The sequence below is a fragment of the Platichthys flesus genome, chromosome 12 (assembly GCF_949316205.1).
Source record: "Platichthys flesus chromosome 12, fPlaFle2.1, whole genome shotgun sequence".
Taxonomy (NCBI): Eukaryota; Metazoa; Chordata; class Actinopteri; order Pleuronectiformes; family Pleuronectidae; genus Platichthys; species Platichthys flesus.
The window spans coordinates 11,470,731-11,489,238 of record NC_084956.1 but is presented as its reverse complement, the minus strand read 5'-3'; the positions used below and the strand labels follow the sequence as shown (position 1 = coordinate 11,489,238).

Below are 18,508 nucleotides of genomic sequence, written 5' to 3'. Positions count from 1 at the left end.
CTACATATATTTGACAGCCTTACTTAAAAGTTAAGAATCAGGAATCTTCTCTCAAAAACATTTTTCCCCCCCATAAGGTTTGTAGTGTGAAGCTAATGAGGTGTTTTATAAAGATGTGATCGAAAACATCAGACCAAGTGAATCCACTTTATTTCAGCATGAACAGAAAACAAGAAGGGAGTTTCATTTCATTTCACTTAACAGTTCCTCTTAGCAGCATGATGCATACAAAGAGATGTATAAAAACCTACTCATTTTGGCAGCATAGTAGGGACATTTGCTGATGTCACCACCCGTGGCTCCATGGACAGGCAAGCCAGCATCTAAAACATCCTCCTGGATGGCTCCCTGTGTGAACAGTCAGGCGGCGGCTCGCACAGAATTTGCGCTTCCGCCTCAGTTATGTCCCTGACGTACACGCTGCGGTGATAGAAAATATTAAATTATCAGGTGCACAATTCAGAAAGCACCACAAAGTAGAAGAGGAGAAGAAAGAACAATATAGAGGTAAGAATCACCTCGATTGTGGACATCATTTATGTTTATTTGTGTCGACATGACATGCTATGCTATCAGTACAGGACTCTTTTGATAGATTTTATTATATTTTTGTATTGTTTTTTATAGCTTACAAATGTGTCTGCCTGTGTGTGCATCTGTTTACAGTCCAAAAGTTCTTGGGGATGCATGACAGTTTGCAGCTGCCATATTTTGTACAGTAGCCCAAACTGGACAAACTAAGCCCCTTTTGAGTTTTAACGACAACTGAAAGCTACCACAGGTTCTCTTTTGTGTTTTGAAGTGGAGGGTGAGGTGAGGGGTATTCAGCTGCAAGATGCAACTTCACCACTATACACTGAACCTTCACTTGATTGCCATGTATTTATACGCATTAATACCTCATTGAACCTTAGGCAAAACTATATTATCTGTACAGAGTATTGGTTACATTTAAAAACTGGTAAGAAGGCTGTCTCATTAAGAAGAGGTACCAACTCTGCACACAACCTTAGATGAAGTGTATCTACATCTTTCTGTGCGTGATTTAGTGTTTCACTGGAAGCCTGGGCCCCACTGACTACAGTCAGGGACACACTGTTGTTTTCCAGCCATGCACATGTGAGGTCTCTCCGGTAGAGTTTGCTGTGTGGCCGCGGCTCCTCCGGCCTCCACCGGGCTCCTCCCCCGTCTGTGTATCAACTCCGTGACGGGTCACGTTATCTCAGAGGAGGGGGAGCGAGGGGAGAGAGGGGGAGTCGGTGTGTGGAAGCACTAAGCTCCGTTCCGACGAGTCACAAGCCGCCTGCACTTATCATCCGATATTAGTCAGAGTTCACGGGAAAGCGGAACCAGACGAAATAACAACCGGGAACCGTGTCAAACCTTCCCCCCGCATCGAGCGATGTATGTCGGACACCCTGCTCCGATCTCACGGCAGTAGCTGGATCAGACCGCGGGCTGGATGCGATAAGCTCCGAGGGCATTAGAGGTGCACCGACGACATGGGCAGGAATAAATAGTTGGTAACGTAGCCTTTCTTCCTTCAATGGTGTTTGCAACGTGTCTCAGTGGACTGGAATGAGGCTTTTTCACAGTGATCCGGTGTCACTGTGACATGTTGTTGGTCCCAGCTCCGGAAAAACCTGCTTCAAACAACCTTTAAACCAAGTATTGAATCGTCGTTGACACCGGAGCCAGATTGAAAGGATGTTTTACGCGGAACGAACGCAGGGTTTTCGACCATCACCGAGACTAGATCAATGTGGATTCATCCACATTCTAAAAAACTCAATCCGCAGCAGGAGAGGAAAGTGTTATTAAAACAACATTGACTCGTCCATCATTTAAAAGACTGTCTACGTTACAGTTCATTAAAAAGTGAAACAATACAGACGTATACAATTACCCTTTTTTACTCCTTTTAAATATTCTGCTCGCTATATAATCAACATATTTATGGTTTAAGAAATCCTAAGACCTTAACAAAAAGTTGATGTTTTGCCTTAAAAAATAATCTGAACACTATTTAGAAATAAAATTACAGCATCCTCAGAATACTGTTCCGTATATGAAGTGCTCCAAACCATAAATATTGTTTAAATGGCATTATTAATTTGTTAAAATGTATATCTGCATCAATTTCAATATAAATGTAGAACAATGTTTCAGAAACTGAACCTAAAACCTTGTAATAATTTGAAGATTTTGATTTAATGTTGAAAAAGTAACAAGTCCTAATTCCTAATTGTAATATCACAAGGCACTTCTATTGTTTGGTGCTGAGGGCAGGTGGGATGACTCTTAGTCAAAACACAACATTTACATACTGAACTGCTTTGTCTGCTTCACCTGTCACAGCTATAGTGTGAAGGTGAGTGGCAATCGGCTTCTGTATGCATGTCCCCATCATTATGGACCATTATAATATCAAAAGTTAAATGTATAAGAGCACACTCCGTATGAAGTGAAACAAATGTGCCAACGTATCAAGTGAGCATCTTCCAAAATAACACCAGTAAAAATGAGACGTAGATTGAGTCGATTGAAGTTTGTCCTGCTCCCATAGCATTTGCTTACCGATATATTGGTTCTGTTATGGATGTCTGTACGTCTCAGTGGCCGAAAGTCACCTGACTCCTCTGTCACTCTCATCCTGTGGCATTATCTGACAATCTCACATTATTCACACTTCACTCTTTTTTAGCACATCGTCTTGACAGATGCATTTCTCAGCAATTTCATTTCTGCATGGAAGATGCAAGACTAAATTAGTTTCAGCCTTCAGAAACACATTTTAGAGCTTATTAAATGCGAAGAACTCACTCCACAACACCTGCTAGCTTAGCAATATTAAACAGCGCATAATTGAACTCTTATTTACATATATTTACATACACTACATTCAGAAAGAATTAATTGTTTTGTCTTGAAATATCAGACAACCTCAATTTTAAACCTATTAGAAAAAATTGATTTGTATTGAAGGTAAAGTAGAAAGCACAATTACAACTTCCAGGCCCCTCCCTGCCATTTCCAAAGCCCCTTCCCACATCACAGAGTAGGCTGCAGCACATGCACAGTATAGTAAGTACAGCAGCAGAAGAGGCTATAAAAAACAACATGGAGACAACAACTTTGCAAATGCAATAACATGACGCAAACAACCAGCAACAGTTATAATTGTAGAAAGCTAAAATTAGCCCAACTGCTTCATCACAGTATCATGAGAGCCGCTGCTAACTGGGCTAATCGCCTGTGGAGCATCGATGTGGCTAACTCAGGCTACGCAGTAGACCACAATTTGCGAGCACAGACTTAAAAATAATTATCAGGACAAACACAGCTAACTACCCACTTCACAAATTTCAAATAAAAAGATGCTGACCAGAAGCCTTCATCGGAAACAAGCTTAAACTAGCCTGATCACAACATGACAGTCATAGAAGAATAGGGTGATTGCTTGCTTGTGTAAAGAGTTACTGTCCCTGCTTAGATCTTTCTGTACCATTTTGGACAAGATAGCAGTGACAAGACTCGAAGGCTTAACTGTCACAAGGCTATTTTGTTTTCATATGTCAATATAATCTCTCTTTCTCTCGTTTGACCCTTGTAGAAACACATCAGTTTGGATCCAGCCTTAGTCATGGATGCAAGCTGGAAAAACAGCTTGGAAGAGGAACTCCTCTGTCCAATTTGCCTGAATGTTTTCGTTGAGCCCATCCAGCTGCCATGCAAGCACAACTTCTGCAAGGATTGTATCTCGGAGGCCTGGGCCAAAGACAATGCTGCAGTGCGCTGCCCTGAGTGCAACCACAACTATAGCCAGAAACCAGCACTGGAGAAGAACTTCAAGCTTGCCAATATTGTCAAGCGGTTCAATGCCTTGAACACTGAGAAAGCCCCGGTCGTCTTACAGTGTGTCCTCTGTAGACGAGGCCCTCCACTACCTGTGCGGAAGGTCTGCCTGCGCTGCAAGGAGCCCTGCTGCCAAGTTCATATCCAGACGCACCTACAGCAGCCTTGTGCGGCCCCGGGACACCTGTTAGTTGACGCTGAGGAGCTGAGCGCTTGGACCTGTCCCACACACGAGGAGTACAGGCTGCTCCACTGTGAGGAGGAGCATTTGGCTCTGTGTCCCTTCTGCTGCATCTCGCACTGCACGAACCAAAGACATACAGTCTGCGATGTGGATATGCAGCGCATACAAATGCAGGTAGATTAATCACACACACGCACTCCCACTCACCAATTCACTTTAAACTGTCAACTGAAACGCAGGTGACAGTCAAAAAATGTGACAGGTGAGCTTTCTTTCATTGTTTTTTGTCTGAGTTTCATGGAGTCAAATATTCCTCTCAGCTCACTAGTCTGGGGCTTCCTTCTTTTGTCGCTCCCTTTAATCTCATGTGATGTGAATGGACTGGACAGGTGAAAAGCCACCACTCGGGGAAGATGATAGGCGCACACGCACACACATGCAGGCATATGTCACACACTGCTTTTAACCTTGATCATAGCACTGCACAAAACCACGCCTACACACCACCACTCCACACATAAGCCACCCTGCGCCCTCGGGTAAGTGCTGTGATGCAAGCTGCATCCACGAGAAATGATAAACCCTGTGCAGTGGGGGGGGCGGATCCACATGTACTTTGTTTAGCTGCTTGGTTAGCTACCCTGATCAGTTTCAGCATTTGCTCATGGGGGGAAACAAACACTGGCAAGGCTTTGGAGGCTGATAAAGAAACTGACCTGCTGTTTTTTAAAATAGAAATGTGATGATTTGCGAGACAGTTCTCAAACCAGAGAGATTATCAATAAAATCTCAAGCATTTGCAGTAGCTGAAAAGTGGTTCTAGTGACATTTCTTGTAAGAAATAAGAACATAGATTATTTGTTTGTTAACCTATCTGACTAGAAGTGAATCATGATCCAGCTTGGCAGGGTTGACCTCAAGAGGTGATAGTATGCATCTCGCTTAAGGCCAGTGTATCATGGCTCTGTCCACCTCAGTTTTTTACTCATTTCTACAATTTCTTTTAAGTCTAATGTAAGAATGTTGGAAAATGACTGAGAGGGAGATTAAGATTAATTTGTCATCTTCAATGTCTTGTTGATATGTCTGATAGTTGAATTATTCCAGTTGGGAATGTTACAGACACATTTTTTTCCAGTGTGTAGATCACTAGGTTCTAAATGGGTAGAAGTCTTCGGTCCAATCTGTTGCTCTGGTTCAGAGCTATTATTGGGACAAAAGATGTCTGTTCAGCCCTTTCCAAAGCTGCTCTCTCTCTACACACATGCACACACCCACCCATTTTTCTCTTCTTTCACAACTGTATGTTTGCAGGGTAAAGAGTTCCTTGCTCTTCTCAAATGAACACTCTCCATGCCTAGGCCTTTAGACTGAGTGCACATCAATGGGGATGAATGTGACAAAACCCCCAAAGTAAGGCTTCTTCCTGGATGCTGGGTCATTTTGTTAAAGTAGTTCTAGGCAGGAGTTGCTTCTCATCATTTCTTTCTGAGCGTTTGTCCTTCTCGACTGGGCTGTGGTCTATTTTGGTAAAAGGATTTTTAATCCCCCTGGCAGCACTATTGTTGGTTTTTGGATAAACAGTGTAGCTGTGTTCATATCTTTAGATACTTTGGCTCTCAAAGGAAACTTTTACAGTAACCCTTTGCAGGTGTGTGGGTAATTTTGGGATGAGAAAGGAAGAGTAATATAATAGTAATGTCATTCCTGGGACAGGCGGAGGAGGAGTCCTCCCACACAACCTCACCTTGGTTTTCTCAGGCATCTCAGCAGGAAACCATCGCTCATGGGAGCTCTTCAGTTTGCAGTTTCTTGTATTTGGGCTGGTGTGAGTCAGTTCCCCAGAATGCTGAGGGTAGTCCATTGACATCAGACGTGGGGAATAGTTGTCAGTTGATTGTGAAAGAGGCTCTCTGTTCATTGAGCCTGAGGCTCCTCATTTAAACATGAGCTTCCTGGCAACCCGCGGGTGTCTGAATGCCTAAATAGGACAGTAGGGAAAGTGATCATTGGCGAGTTTAATCTTGATAAAGGTAGGCATTCAAACTGTAACAGAGAGATCAGCAGATCAGTTATTTCCTGTCCCCGAAAAGGGAATCGGTGGAAACATGGCAAAATAAGGAAGACAAGGTTGTTGAACAGAAGCATCTAGGCAGAAAGAAACAATACTACAATGTGAAACCAACTCACAAAGAGATGTTCAGGCAATGTTTACCATTGCAATAACCCAGTAAGTGTTCTTCCCTGAGTTTGTCCATGGGCACCACTGAGCTGTGCTATGTTAAGACGGTGATTATTATTGCGAGTGAGCTGTCTGAAAGGTTTTAAACGTACTGCAACTAGAAAAACTGGATTTAACAAGAAACTCTGCCAATGGCCTCGGCACCATGTGAGTTTGCAGAGTCAGTTATCAGATTGTTTGAAAAGAGCTGGTTAACTGAAAGTGCCTCTTGTGTAACAACATGTGGTGTGGAGATGGAGCTCAGGTGTGGGATGTGGCACGAGATTAAGGACCGATGCTGTTTTCCAACAAGAATGCTGCTGGTGGAAAACTTTCCCTCATGTGCATGTGTCTCAAAAGTGGGCCACCACCCTTTTAGATGCACAACAGTTATGCATGTAATGCTAGCTAGATGCTAACAGTTAGTTAGTCTAAACAGGGCCTACTTGTTTCTCTCTTGAAAGCCTGACAAATATGTTAAATGCGTGAAATATATGTCCCCAGTGCACAATTTACATGAGTTTTTTTTTTTACACACATCAGTATACATCTTAGAGGTGTTTATTTAACCCTGCACATAAAATGCATTAGATTTAACCACATCAATTTTCTGAATTCCTGGCTCTTTTCACCCACCCTCAGAATTGCTCTGGTAGTAGTTGGGCCTTTAGCATTACAATTTTTAATCCAGTGCTTTTTACCCTCAGGTTTAAATAAATGTGTCCACAGATATTGATATTGATTAATTTATATTATCGATGTTTCAGAAATAAAGCACCCTCCCCATCGTATCATTAAACGGCAGCAAACCAAAGAGGCTGAACGCTAACTTTAGCTGTTGTCTAACAGTAGCTAATGAGCTAGCAGATATATTGTTTTACCTTGAAACATGATCCGATGTTCCTCCAAATGTTCACCGTCCATTGTCCCTTCAGTTGCAGTCATCAGTCAAGGAGCAGGGCATGATAACAGATTGTCAGATTCCTAATGGGTATATTGCAACCTTGTAGCTTGCCCCCCATAGTGGGACATCACAAGAAAATGGCCGCCGTGTGAAAATGGTTCTTTTTCTTCTCAGCACTCAAACTGCGTGGATCAATATTTCTCAGGATCGTTGTATGTCGTTGGTTCTTTCATCGAGACGACCCCATAGACAAATATCTGTAGGCTACTGCCCATCAGCTCTATGGAGCCTTTTAGCTGGTTTCAGGTCAGTGTTCTGGTTTCCTGGCCTTGTGACTTTTAGCAAAGTTAGCCAAAAGTTGGAGACCTGCTAGCATAGAGTAGCATTAAGCTGCAAAGACTGCAGACAGGAGATGGTGACGACTAAAACAGAGCTAAAAGACTGAATATTGAACCTAGAATGGTTGTGTGGTGAAGAACATAAATACAATATTGGTCTGCGGGATGTGTAACAAGGCTAATTATTGCTAACTCTCACCAGCAACTGTAACTTGCTAATGTTGGGTTTACAAAATGGTACTGCTCTAAAACTTAATTCAGATGCTACCTTTCTGTTTATCAGTGTATCTAATGCCAGAAGCCATCATCCAAATCATCTTGAATAGTGAAACACGTGAACTAGATCCTGTTTCCCAGGTGACCACATTGTCGGCTGTTAAAAGGATAGCTTAAAGGGAAACCCAAACTAAAGGATCTAATATTGGCCAGTGTTTTATGTCGTTTAGAGTCGTTTTACAGTTTGGTTTTAGGAGCTAGCTGGACGAGGTGCACCACAGTGGCCAGCCAGTTGTCGTACATAAGACTCCATGAGTGGTGTAAGCAGCTGAAGAGGCCTGTTGCTGTGATACCACAATGCAGATACCCTGAAACGCGCTCACTGGAGACCGCAGGAATGTCCTCATTCTCTCTTCTGCGCTTCAAACTTTCCCTCTGTTGGTTTCACTCTCCACTCTCTTCTTCTTCTTCTTTTTTTTTGTATGTCTTTCTCCCTTCTCTCTCTGTCCGTTGTTGGCATGTGCACGCGGAGCCCACAGCCCTTCGCCTTTCCTCCCGATCTCTTTCTCCCGTGCACACTCATGCGGAGGGAGAGAGCCGAGCCCGGCGCTGTGCACACAGACACGACAGGCTGTCACCGACACACAGAGGCCAATGCAAACAACGGGAGCAATGCATGTGGCAGAACCCCCCACCCCGACTTTTAACTCCGCCACACACATTAGCTGTCACTTATGAATACAGGTAAGGTTTTTGGTTGCCATGACAGTGGGCAGGGTGCCTTCCCCCATTCAGAAACAGTTCATTAAAGAAAGGTACCTGCCCTCCCCTGTTTGCAGTCTGCCTGTGACTGTAGATTGATTAGCATCTTGTGCTGTAAGTGGAGAAGGATTATGTTTACCGGCTCTTTTAATGGCCTGTGGCTCTTTCTGCACTATGCCTCAGCCCGCAGAGGAAGTCGGCAGGTCCCAACAATGGGCTCCATGTGAGGCAGCAGGATCCCTGATAAACTTAGAGGCAATCAGAGATGGACTTGTGTTGTTGCGTTGGCCTTTTGCTGGTGATCTCCCTAATGGATAAATGCATGTGGTTGTCTCCGGCAGCTGTTGTTCCCTCCATGATCAGGATTGTGGAGGAGGGAGTCTCAGTGAGCCACGAGTAGCAGCCAGCGTTTGCTGATGGTCGCAGCAGAGTTTTTAAGAAACTTTCCTCACATATAATTTTCTGCTTTCAAAGACACTGGTCCGGGTTCCTCTGTCTTATCCATGTCTTGCTTGTCGTCTCCCTGCAGGCCACGTTAATGAGGCAGCAAGACAGACTGGAGGGTCGTGTCCAGAACATTGATGAGCAGCTCGCCAAGCTGGAGGCTGACAAGACACTGATGAAGGTACAGTACAACACACACAATGCATGCACTTACAGAGACACAGATCTGACCACGACCAGCACTGCTCCATCTGTCTTTTTTATTTTGTCAACACTGTGTTTAAATGAAACCACTGTGGTACCCACTGTTGACAAATTACGAGAAAGTAATTTATTTCAAGCTTTGTGCATTAGAGTGGAAAATGTTTTACCAATTACCATACTACGTTAGTCCAGAACAAGTGGATTCCACAAAACGAACCGAGTAAAGATATATTTAAACATGTCTCATGTCTTTACTTCTGTTCTGTTGCAGACTATTTTTGAATAGTTTAGTAGCTTCTCCTGGGAAATTCAAGAAAAGACAACACAAAATGCCAAATTGTCTGTTTAAATTGGCACTCCAGCAATTTACTATTGCACTTTCAAGAGACAAAATGTTCAAACTTAATAAAATGTAAGTGACTATTTTCCTGAGCCACCAAAAACATTGACTAACCACTCTCACCAGTAAAGTAGTACTTTCCATTGCAAGGGAATTCATTTTGACCTAAAAAAATACAGCTGTTATAGGCCTGTAGAATGTGTGTGTTTGTAGATTAACCCGTCCTCTCTCTCTCTCTCTCTCTCTACAGGACACAGTATCTGACCTGAAGGAGCGTGTGAGAGCCCAGTATCAGAGGATGCACAGGCTGCTGGAAGAGAACCAGTCTGACACCATGCAGATGCTGGAGAGCACCTGCTCCGTGTACGGGAGGAAGCAATCCCAGCAGGTGCTGCAGCTCAACGAGCGGCGTCAGGAAGCAGAGAAGCTCCTGAGCTCAGTGCAAACGTTTCTTCAAAAAGCCGACAACATCAACTTCATGAAGGTCAGAATAAAACAAATCTACGCAACATCTCCCCACGTGGAATTTGTCTGTATAGCCACACAAACGCATGCAATACACACACCAGCAGAAGTTGTTTTACATTATGTGATTCCAGCCGTTCCAAGAAATTAAATGTCGGATTTTAAAGAACACAAAAAGCTTTGTCGCCCACAGATGTCATGTGTAACCCACACTGATGCGTGTAAACAAGCCAGGAGACAACATTGTCTATGTTTTCTTTTGTTCTCACAGCAGCCGTTAGCGAAGCAAATGTTGCATCTGAATACCTCTTGTGTCTTATTGTCTTCTTCAGAATACAAAACCCTACCAGATGCTGATGGACAGGTGAGCCTCGTTACTTCTATTCTATTTAATTTCATAGTTCATCGTGGTTTTTTGTATTCATCGTGAGTTATACAATCACAATGAGAAGAAACCTGATGCAGGACAACTTTGTGCCTGGAATCCTTCTCAAAAGCAACAGGACAGTAATTATTGTGTTTTTTGGTATTAATGATTTGTTGGGTATTGTGTTTATCTAATATTCCTGCCTTAAAGCTTAAAACTTCTGGGATGCTTTAATGCACATGTTTTGTTGAAGTGACCCTTATTCTGATGTCTTGATGGAAGTCTGCACATCAGTTGATTTGCAAATTATGCTTGTAGTCTTTGAAAATGTTACCCAAATCTCAAGGTCCAGAAAGCGTCTCAAGCTGAGTCTGTTTCTTATGGATTTACGTGTTATTCTGTCTGTCCCCTTTTCCAGGTCAACCTCTCACCTGATTAGTGCCATGCCTCCACTCGGACTGGGCCAGCTCAACTCTGATCATTTGCTCTCTGAACTCTCAACGAGAGAGAAGAACTTGCGGAAAATGCTGGAAGGTAAGAAAGAAATGTGGCGGGTAGATGTGCTGATTCTAAAATGTTTAACTATTTCTGGGAAATGATCAAGATGAACTGCTTTCTCATCTTCCTCTTCTTTCCACTTTCAGAGCCGTTGAACGAGTCGGCCATTGTTGAGATCGTCCAGTCTCGCGCCGGCTCCGCTGGCTCCCAACTGGGGACGAGTTCAGCGCCACAGAAGAGGAAGTACAGCATGGCTTTCATGGGAAGTAAAACAGAGAACTCCACCTCCCAGAATACTCACCCCAGTTCCAGCCATATTCGGCTCCTTGACTCTCCAGCCCATCACATTATGGGTGTAGGCTCCAGCTCCAGCCATCACTCAGGGACTATCTTCCCCTCCTCCCACTTCCCCAGTGGAGGTGCCTCGCAACAAGCCATGTACGAAGGGAGGAAAGTTCTCATGTGCACTCTGAACAACTGCTGCTGCTCCAGGGCCCCCGCCCCTCGCGCCCGGCCTCCGTACCCGCCGTCGGGCTCCTTCGCCCCCATGACCTCTCAGGAGTTTCCCCCCCATGCGAGCCAGCCGCTGCAGCATTTCCCAATCGGTGGACTGATGGTGGGCTCGCAGGCGGCCCGGCACCCTGACTTCTACGAGCTGTACGGCCAGCCTTCAGCAAAGCATTATGGGACCAAATAATGAAGCAGAGTCACTCTGTTCTATTTTTTATGCAGACTTGGAATCAGCATTTCCATATTTCCCTTTTATTTGTATTGAATTTCCACCTTGCATCAGTGCTATGTCGTCAACGCTGTGTCTCACTAGATTATTATACGAGGAATAAATTGATGGACGAACACATACAGACTCACACACCTTCATAAATTATTTCGACATTAACTTGACCTTATTATGGGAAACCATGTCCTGTTCACTTTCCGAATCACATATACAGCAGTGATGCTCCAATTTGAAAGCATTCTGTACTTGTATTTATTTTCTGTTTTATTTTCGACTGGAAGTGCTAATGTGAACAACATAGTCTTAAATCCAGTCAAGCAGTGGACTAAAAGAAATGACATATCCTTCATTATGGGTTTCCAGAGACTTCAGTGCCTAAAAAGACTGTTAACTCGCTCTTAATGTACTTGCAAGTTCCGAGCTCTTGATTATTTCCTGTTTGCGGCTGAAAGCATGCAGGGAGCCTCCCTGTGCACTCCAAAGTCCATGTGGCTTTACAAACACACTGGGCTACATTTGCTTGTCAGGTTTTTCATGGATTTTTTAATATATACGATTATGAATAAACCAAAAAGATGTGGAAAATATTGAATAAACAAGCATATTAAATCGCATCTTGTTGTATTTCAAGCTTCACCTAAAAGGAATCTTGTGGACTTTTAACACTACAAGCTAGGTGAGACATTTATTATTTTAAAAATGTTTTATTCTAGCTTGGGGTCTGTTTATACTGAAAAGCACACTTTATGATTTGTTTGGATGAAGAGGTTTCACTGACTCTCTGGGTTACAGTTGAAATGTCAGAGCTTCCTGTAGCTTCCAGTGCAGCCCACCCTGCAGCTCGGCCTCAGTCTATTCATAGGCTCAGGCTTGCAGATGGAAAAGGGAGACACTGGATCGCCACATGTTTGCTGCATTCAGAAGAATCCCAGAATATGATGGAGGGAAATGATTTGTTAAAGAGCGGGCGGCAGCAGTCGGGACGCCTATGTTTTCCGTTTTAGGGACAGTTCACTCCCCTTGTCAGGATCCCGGTCCCCTGGCAAAGTCTGCGTCTCATCCCTCTTTGTCTCATTATTGGAGCTGGTTGTCAAGTTGGGTCAGAGAACAGGAATAACTGATGAGCAGCACCTCCCTCCCCTCTCTCTCCTCCTCTTCCTCTCCCGGGGTATCATTTGCCAGGTCCTGATGCAGAGCAGGAGGAGGACGAGGAGGAGGGCCGCCCGATAGAAGCGCAGAGTTTTAATGAGGGCTGGGACAGTGCAGTCATCTACTTATCTGTCACTCACACCCCTTTCATTGTTCCCCTCCCCCCTCCCCTGTGCAATAGGGGGAGCGGGCCGAGGGGGCGGAGTGGAGGACTGAGAGGGAGGAAGAATGGTTAGGGGGGTGGGGTGATGGGCGGGGAGATGCGGGGAGCATGTGAGGCACATCACTTATTTATGGGTGATAAAATGTTCTGCCCTCCTGTCTCATTCTCCCTTTCTCTCTATTTTTTTATTCTTTTACTTAAACTGAATTCAGGAAGGTGAGTACTCAAATGTCTGATATCTCAAGGACCCAGTTTTCATTAGCAGCTAATCTAATACATGAGGCAGCGGAGGAGGAGGAGGAGCTGAGGTTTAGTTACAGTGTGGCATCAATTTGACATTTATTGTGTGTGTGTGTACCTATTAGCATTCCCCTTGTGCACCGTTCCTTCTGTGTGTGTGTTATTAATAAAACATACAGTATATATAAAAGGGACCATACTATTAATTCAATCCATATAAATAACTTAATTCATAGCTGTGTATTCATATCAACCAACCATTTTTTGAGCTGTAAGGCGAGGAAAGAAAAATAAGCATTTATAAAGAAATGAGAAAGGTGTTCATAGAGAAATAAAAAAATAAATAACTAAAAGGACAAAACAGTGGAAATGACAGCAAAACTGTTTAAACTTTCAAATCCAAATGTTGAAAAAATTTTGACTGTGTCACATTCTATCCTCTGGAGATTCTGCGTCAGTGTTTTCCTCTTTGAATGCCACTGCAGATCAATGTGCTGCCCAGTGGTGGTTTGATCAATCTCACAGCATTAGCAGCAACATTAAGCTTGAGAAGGAGCTGTGCAGCTTTGTGGGTCTGTTTGGTGTATGCTGCCTCGTGTGCAGACTTGGAGAGCATCGAATCCTGTTGTGCAACTGAATGTGTGCTCAGGTGTCAGCGGACAATCAGCCAGTCAGTGTGTTTCCTCATATGTGTGCAGAAGTAGACTCAGGGTGAGGGTGTGCGTGTGTGTGCGTGTGTATGTGTGCGTGAGGTTGAGGTTACGTATAGGGTGCAGGGTGATGCACTTGACAGCTGTGCTCTGTTGTGGCAGGTGTGTTGGAGCTGTATATGTATGATTACAACACGCCCTTGCCTGCAGCAGGATTGTGGGCCTGCTTTGTGTGTGTGTGTGTGTGTGTGTGTGTGTGTGTGTGTGTGTGTTTGTGTGTGCTCAATGCATGGGGAACTGTCAGCTGTTGTGCAGCTGTTGTTTGTGTGCCTTATCCAGTGGCTAGAGGTACTATCAGAGAGTGGGAGTGAGGGTGGGCACTATCTCTGTTTCACACACAGTGTCTTACCCATTATTTACTCAACTTTCTTCCTTCAGATATATTGTATTTAAAGACATTAACAGTAATGATTCAATGGGATAGTTCACCCAAACATGAAAATCCACTCATTATCTATGCACCATTATGGCGATGGCAATCGGACACTATTGAAGTAACTACTGACTTCTGACGTAATAAAACAGAAAAAAAATCAAATCCCTCCACACTGCTCCTGTGGTTTCATCCAATACAATCATACACATATATCACATATCAACAGTGTTTAACCCTGAAACTCCAAAAGTGTTTTGTGGACTCAAACACTTCACACACGCCTCCAACGGCTTAGTGGTGAGTAGATAGAGTGAATTCATCCTAAACACTTACGATTTAAGTGTCGGTCCCTGGAATTTAAAGAAAGGGGCTTCGTAGATGAATCCTTTTGCAAAATTAAATTAAACACATATACTAGTGAGTATTCTTTCTCTATAGCTCAGGCCCTTGATAACCATTATTGAAGTGAATCCCAGTTCATTTACAGCTTGTGTAACTGTCCCATCAGTTCAGCAGTGCATGTGAGAGGTGGCCGGCATGGCAACACTCAAGTATTACACACACACACACACACACATACACACACACACACACAATGTCACACTGACAGGAACATGGACATATAGAGCATAATGCATACAGAGCGGTTACTCGTTGACCATGCAGAATGCTAACCTTCATCTGATAAGGCCTTTGAAATCTGTGCCAAAACTGCATTCCAGTGTCACAAACACACACACACACAGACACACACACATCAAAGACAAAGGTCCATGGCTGATGTTTATTGATCTTCAGATCTATTTCTGCGGTTGGAAATGGTTGTAACATAAACCAGCCCTCTGCCGCGTTTGAGCTGCAGAGAAACAGGCGACATTAAAATAATGTATATGAGTGAAATGAGCAGAGACAGGAAGGGTGTGTGCAGGTGAGCCGTGCCAGTGGAGCTGTGTGTGTGTGTGTGTGTGTGTGTGTGTGTGTGTGTGTGTGTGTGTGTGTGTGTGTGTGTGTGTGTGTGGACATTGCAGCTCATAATTAAAGGGCATTTCAGAATCCCACTGTGGAGAACAGCTGTATCCGAGTGAGAATACAAAGTGCTTCAGCTGTTGCCATAGTAACTCTGGGCCCTAGAGTGACACATGTCAGAAGTGTCTTTACTGAAGTACAGCACTTTCAAACATTTTTTTTTTAGGTTCTGTTTCCTTCTTTTTACATTTTGCAGAGATTTACTTCCACTCCACAACATGTCAGTGAACCATATTTTTGGCTGCACTGCCTCTCTCCGTAAGTGGCACTTATTAAAAGTAGAACAGTTTTGCCTACGTGACAATTAGTTCTGCTACTCGTGCCTCTGTTGTCCGCCACATGGCCCGGCTCCTGCGTCGCTGTGGGCCAGATGAAACTGACAGAATGTGAGCACAGTGTCTCAATGAGTCTCAGACAGACACCGTCAAAATCTCCAGTCAGCTGTCAGTTAGACTTATTGCTCAGGCACCGCAAAATCCACCGGCTTCGTCTCCTCTGGAGTTCAGTATGGAGACATAAGGTTTCTCCTTCTGTTTTCAATAACTCTAACTTTCTAAAAATCATCTTTATATCAACACTTACAATTGGATGGATGAACAGTATATGCATTTTAAAAATTCTAAATGCTGTTTATAAAGATGGACAACGCATCTCCACTCCCCCCCCCCCCCCGCTGTCAAGAAATGAAGCTAACAGATCCCAGATACAACCGTTGCCAGTTTGTGCATGGACTGGTGAGTCTGCATGGTGGTAATAGGGGGATTGAACCGTGATAACAAGGTCCCGTTGATGCACGCTTTCGACCAATCACGAGTAGGTGTCAGCTGTCAATCATGGTGGTTCACCCCATCTTCATAATTTTGAATAACAAGCTAAAGCCAAACTTACACTTGAACGAACAACTGCCTCAAGTGACAGGAGCCATCTTTAAGAAAAATGTATTTGACATGTACTTTGACTTTTTAGCTCGGTGCCATCCAATAACATGGAGGAGGCAGGGTTTAAGAACTTGTCGTCCATCTTTATTTACAATCTATGATTAGGATTTTGGCCACTTCTCTTATAGCTGTGTTATGCGACTTTTAAAGAACAACATTGTTTTAAAGCCAAGAGTGTTGACTATGGATTTACCAATGTGCATAAGCATATTCACAATTGTGTTATTGTTTTTAGTAGTTATCTTTCCCCAGTGTGTTTCATGTCGTATGTCGGGGAGTTGAGATATTTTTCTGCTTATTGCTTTTAGTGTTTCAGGCCACAATAGGAAACATTATGCAGCGACCGGTCATGAATCTGCCCATTTTTCTCCTGTTTGTCGCTACAGTGGATTTAACAATGAACCTAAGCTGCTTTGACAATGCCTCTCCTCGATGGATCGGAGTGTAGTGATGAGCTGACCGGAACACGTGGACGTCCCCGGCTGTCGTTCTGCCCCAACGCCACCAGGGCCTGGTCAGAGAGCAGCTTTTCTGTTATTTAATGAGCCAAAAATAAAGAGAGACTCAGCATCAGCCATATTGGTGAAGAGCCCCCCTCTGGTAAAAGATGCTGCTTATACTTGACCCCACTCACTGGGCTGCATGGTACTTCTCAAGCATCAGTCAATTGTATTAAAGCTGAAATGAAAAATCAGGCAATGTGTGCTCCCACAGATCAGCAGTTCTAACCCCTCTCTTAATGTTCTGAAATTAATGAGGCCACTTTTTCTTTTACAGATAATAAAACTTAAAAATAAATTCACCTCATATATTTCATCGGTAAATGCTGTAATGACAAATTGTATGCTCATTAAAGATGTTAAATTGCGATTCACTCACTGTCACAAGCAGGAATAAAGGCAGTGAAGAATGAAATTTATAAAATACGTCCTTATAAATATAGATTTTCACTCTGCAAAGGAGGACATGTTTTTATCACTGCTTGTTTTGTTAATTAGCAACAGTACACAACTTCCAGACGGATACGACACTTGGTGGAAGATGCTTTAAAAGTCAAGAAAATGAGGATTACATTTTGGAGCAGATCCAGATCTGACTAATATCACACTAATGTGTGGAATTCGGTGCAGCTTGATTAAATCTAATGCCTTTGAAAAAGGTTGCTCTCTACCGAGTTCCATTCTAGTTATCCATTGCATATACAGTGTAAGGAAAATGTCGGGAATTTAAAGCTTAATTATGCACAAAGCAAATATAAGCCCCAAAATGTGCTCAGAGTTTGACCTGATGGTGAGAACGGAAGACAGAAATCAGAGGAAACTCTTCCTGTACAACATTTTATTATTAGGTGCAGCCCAAGTTGCTGCTTATGCTCCAGACTGGAGCATCTGCTCTGGACACATCTGTCCCCTCCACGCCAAGGTCACACAGACACTGTACCATAAAACCCTTACACCCAATAAAAGTTGTGTAAAGGTTCACAAACTCCCACTCAGCACACAGCAGATGGATGTGCTTTATGAGTCAGAAAATAAGAAGCAGCGGCACCTGCTCTCAGCGGCATTAACCGTCGGTGGGATTTGTTGCGCGTTGATTTGCCGACTTGTCACGTGACGCTTTCAGGGGTTTTTAACAGTGCGGCACTGTGGGATACAATTAATCGTATTCCACAGGAAGAGCCGAGCTCCTCCAACACCATCGCAGTCCGGAGGAGGTGAAGCGATGGGTTTGTTGTTTCCCTCTCATCGCCCCCCCCCCCCCCCCCGCCCCTCACGGTTGACATTCCCGTCGCAATAACAACGACCAACTGAGGCACTCGAGGCCTTAAAGGGGGGGGGGGGGGGGGAAACACACCCTGATAATGCACCATCATTTATTTAAGCTTCCTCTGATAAGAGCCTCCTCCCTCCGTCCCGTCTCCTCGTTAGCACAAAGCTGCCGTCAAGTGCCACACACAGGTGGCGAGTGCATTCCTCGTGTTGCCATGGCAGCAGACCGGCATGGCCAAGTTGTCTGGAGGAAAGTTGTGTTAGTGTTACCCCCCCCGCCCATGCAAGTGTGGAGCTCCGCAATGTGGCTTGTTCTGGATTCTGTCCCTCAACTTTCACAAACCAGTTTGTTTTCTGGTTGTTGGTCCCTGCGTACGTCCCAAATCGTCAGGAACACACTTTGGTCATAAAGGAGTTAATCTTTGTTCTACATGCCTTTTAAATTACAACCTATTTCCTGCATTGTGTCCGATGAAAACTTGCACTTAACTTGAGTCACCATGTGGAGACATGTATTTTACTTTATTAGGCTAAATATATATTAGTTTTATTGGTGTGATTTTAAAAAGGGAGATAAAATGAAAACAAGCTGATGCGTCC

General features: G+C 43.7%; 1 protein-coding gene across 1 annotated transcript; it reads left to right on the top strand.

Moving 5' to 3' along the window:
* The first annotated feature begins 1,246 nt into the window (after positions 1-1,246).
* On the top strand, positions 1,247-12,151 carry LOC133966382 (E3 ubiquitin-protein ligase TRIM8-like). The gene is made up of 7 exons (XM_062401294.1): positions 1,247-1,523; positions 3,614-4,213; positions 9,010-9,105; positions 9,719-9,952; positions 10,266-10,297; positions 10,719-10,834; positions 10,945-12,151. The coding sequence occupies exons 2-7, from the start codon at positions 3,644-3,646 to the stop codon at positions 11,493-11,495; spliced, it is 1,599 nt and encodes a 532-aa protein (XP_062257278.1). The 5' UTR covers positions 1,247-1,523; positions 3,614-3,643; the 3' UTR covers positions 11,496-12,151.
* The last annotated feature ends 6,357 nt before the right edge of the window (positions 12,152-18,508 follow it).

Bases quoted from the DNA above. Each gene is read 5' to 3' on its own strand.
- LOC133966382 (XM_062401294.1), top strand. From the start codon at position 3,644: ATGGATGCAAGCTGGAAAAACAGCTTGGAAGAGGAACTCCTCTGTCCA. The intron at 10,298-10,718 runs GTGAGCCTCGTT...CCCCTTTTCCAG, and splicing joins TACCAGATGCTGATGGACAG to GTCAACCTCTCACCTGATTA. The intron at 10,835-10,944 runs GTAAGAAAGAAA...TTCCACTTTCAG, and splicing joins CTTGCGGAAAATGCTGGAAG to AGCCGTTGAACGAGTCGGCC.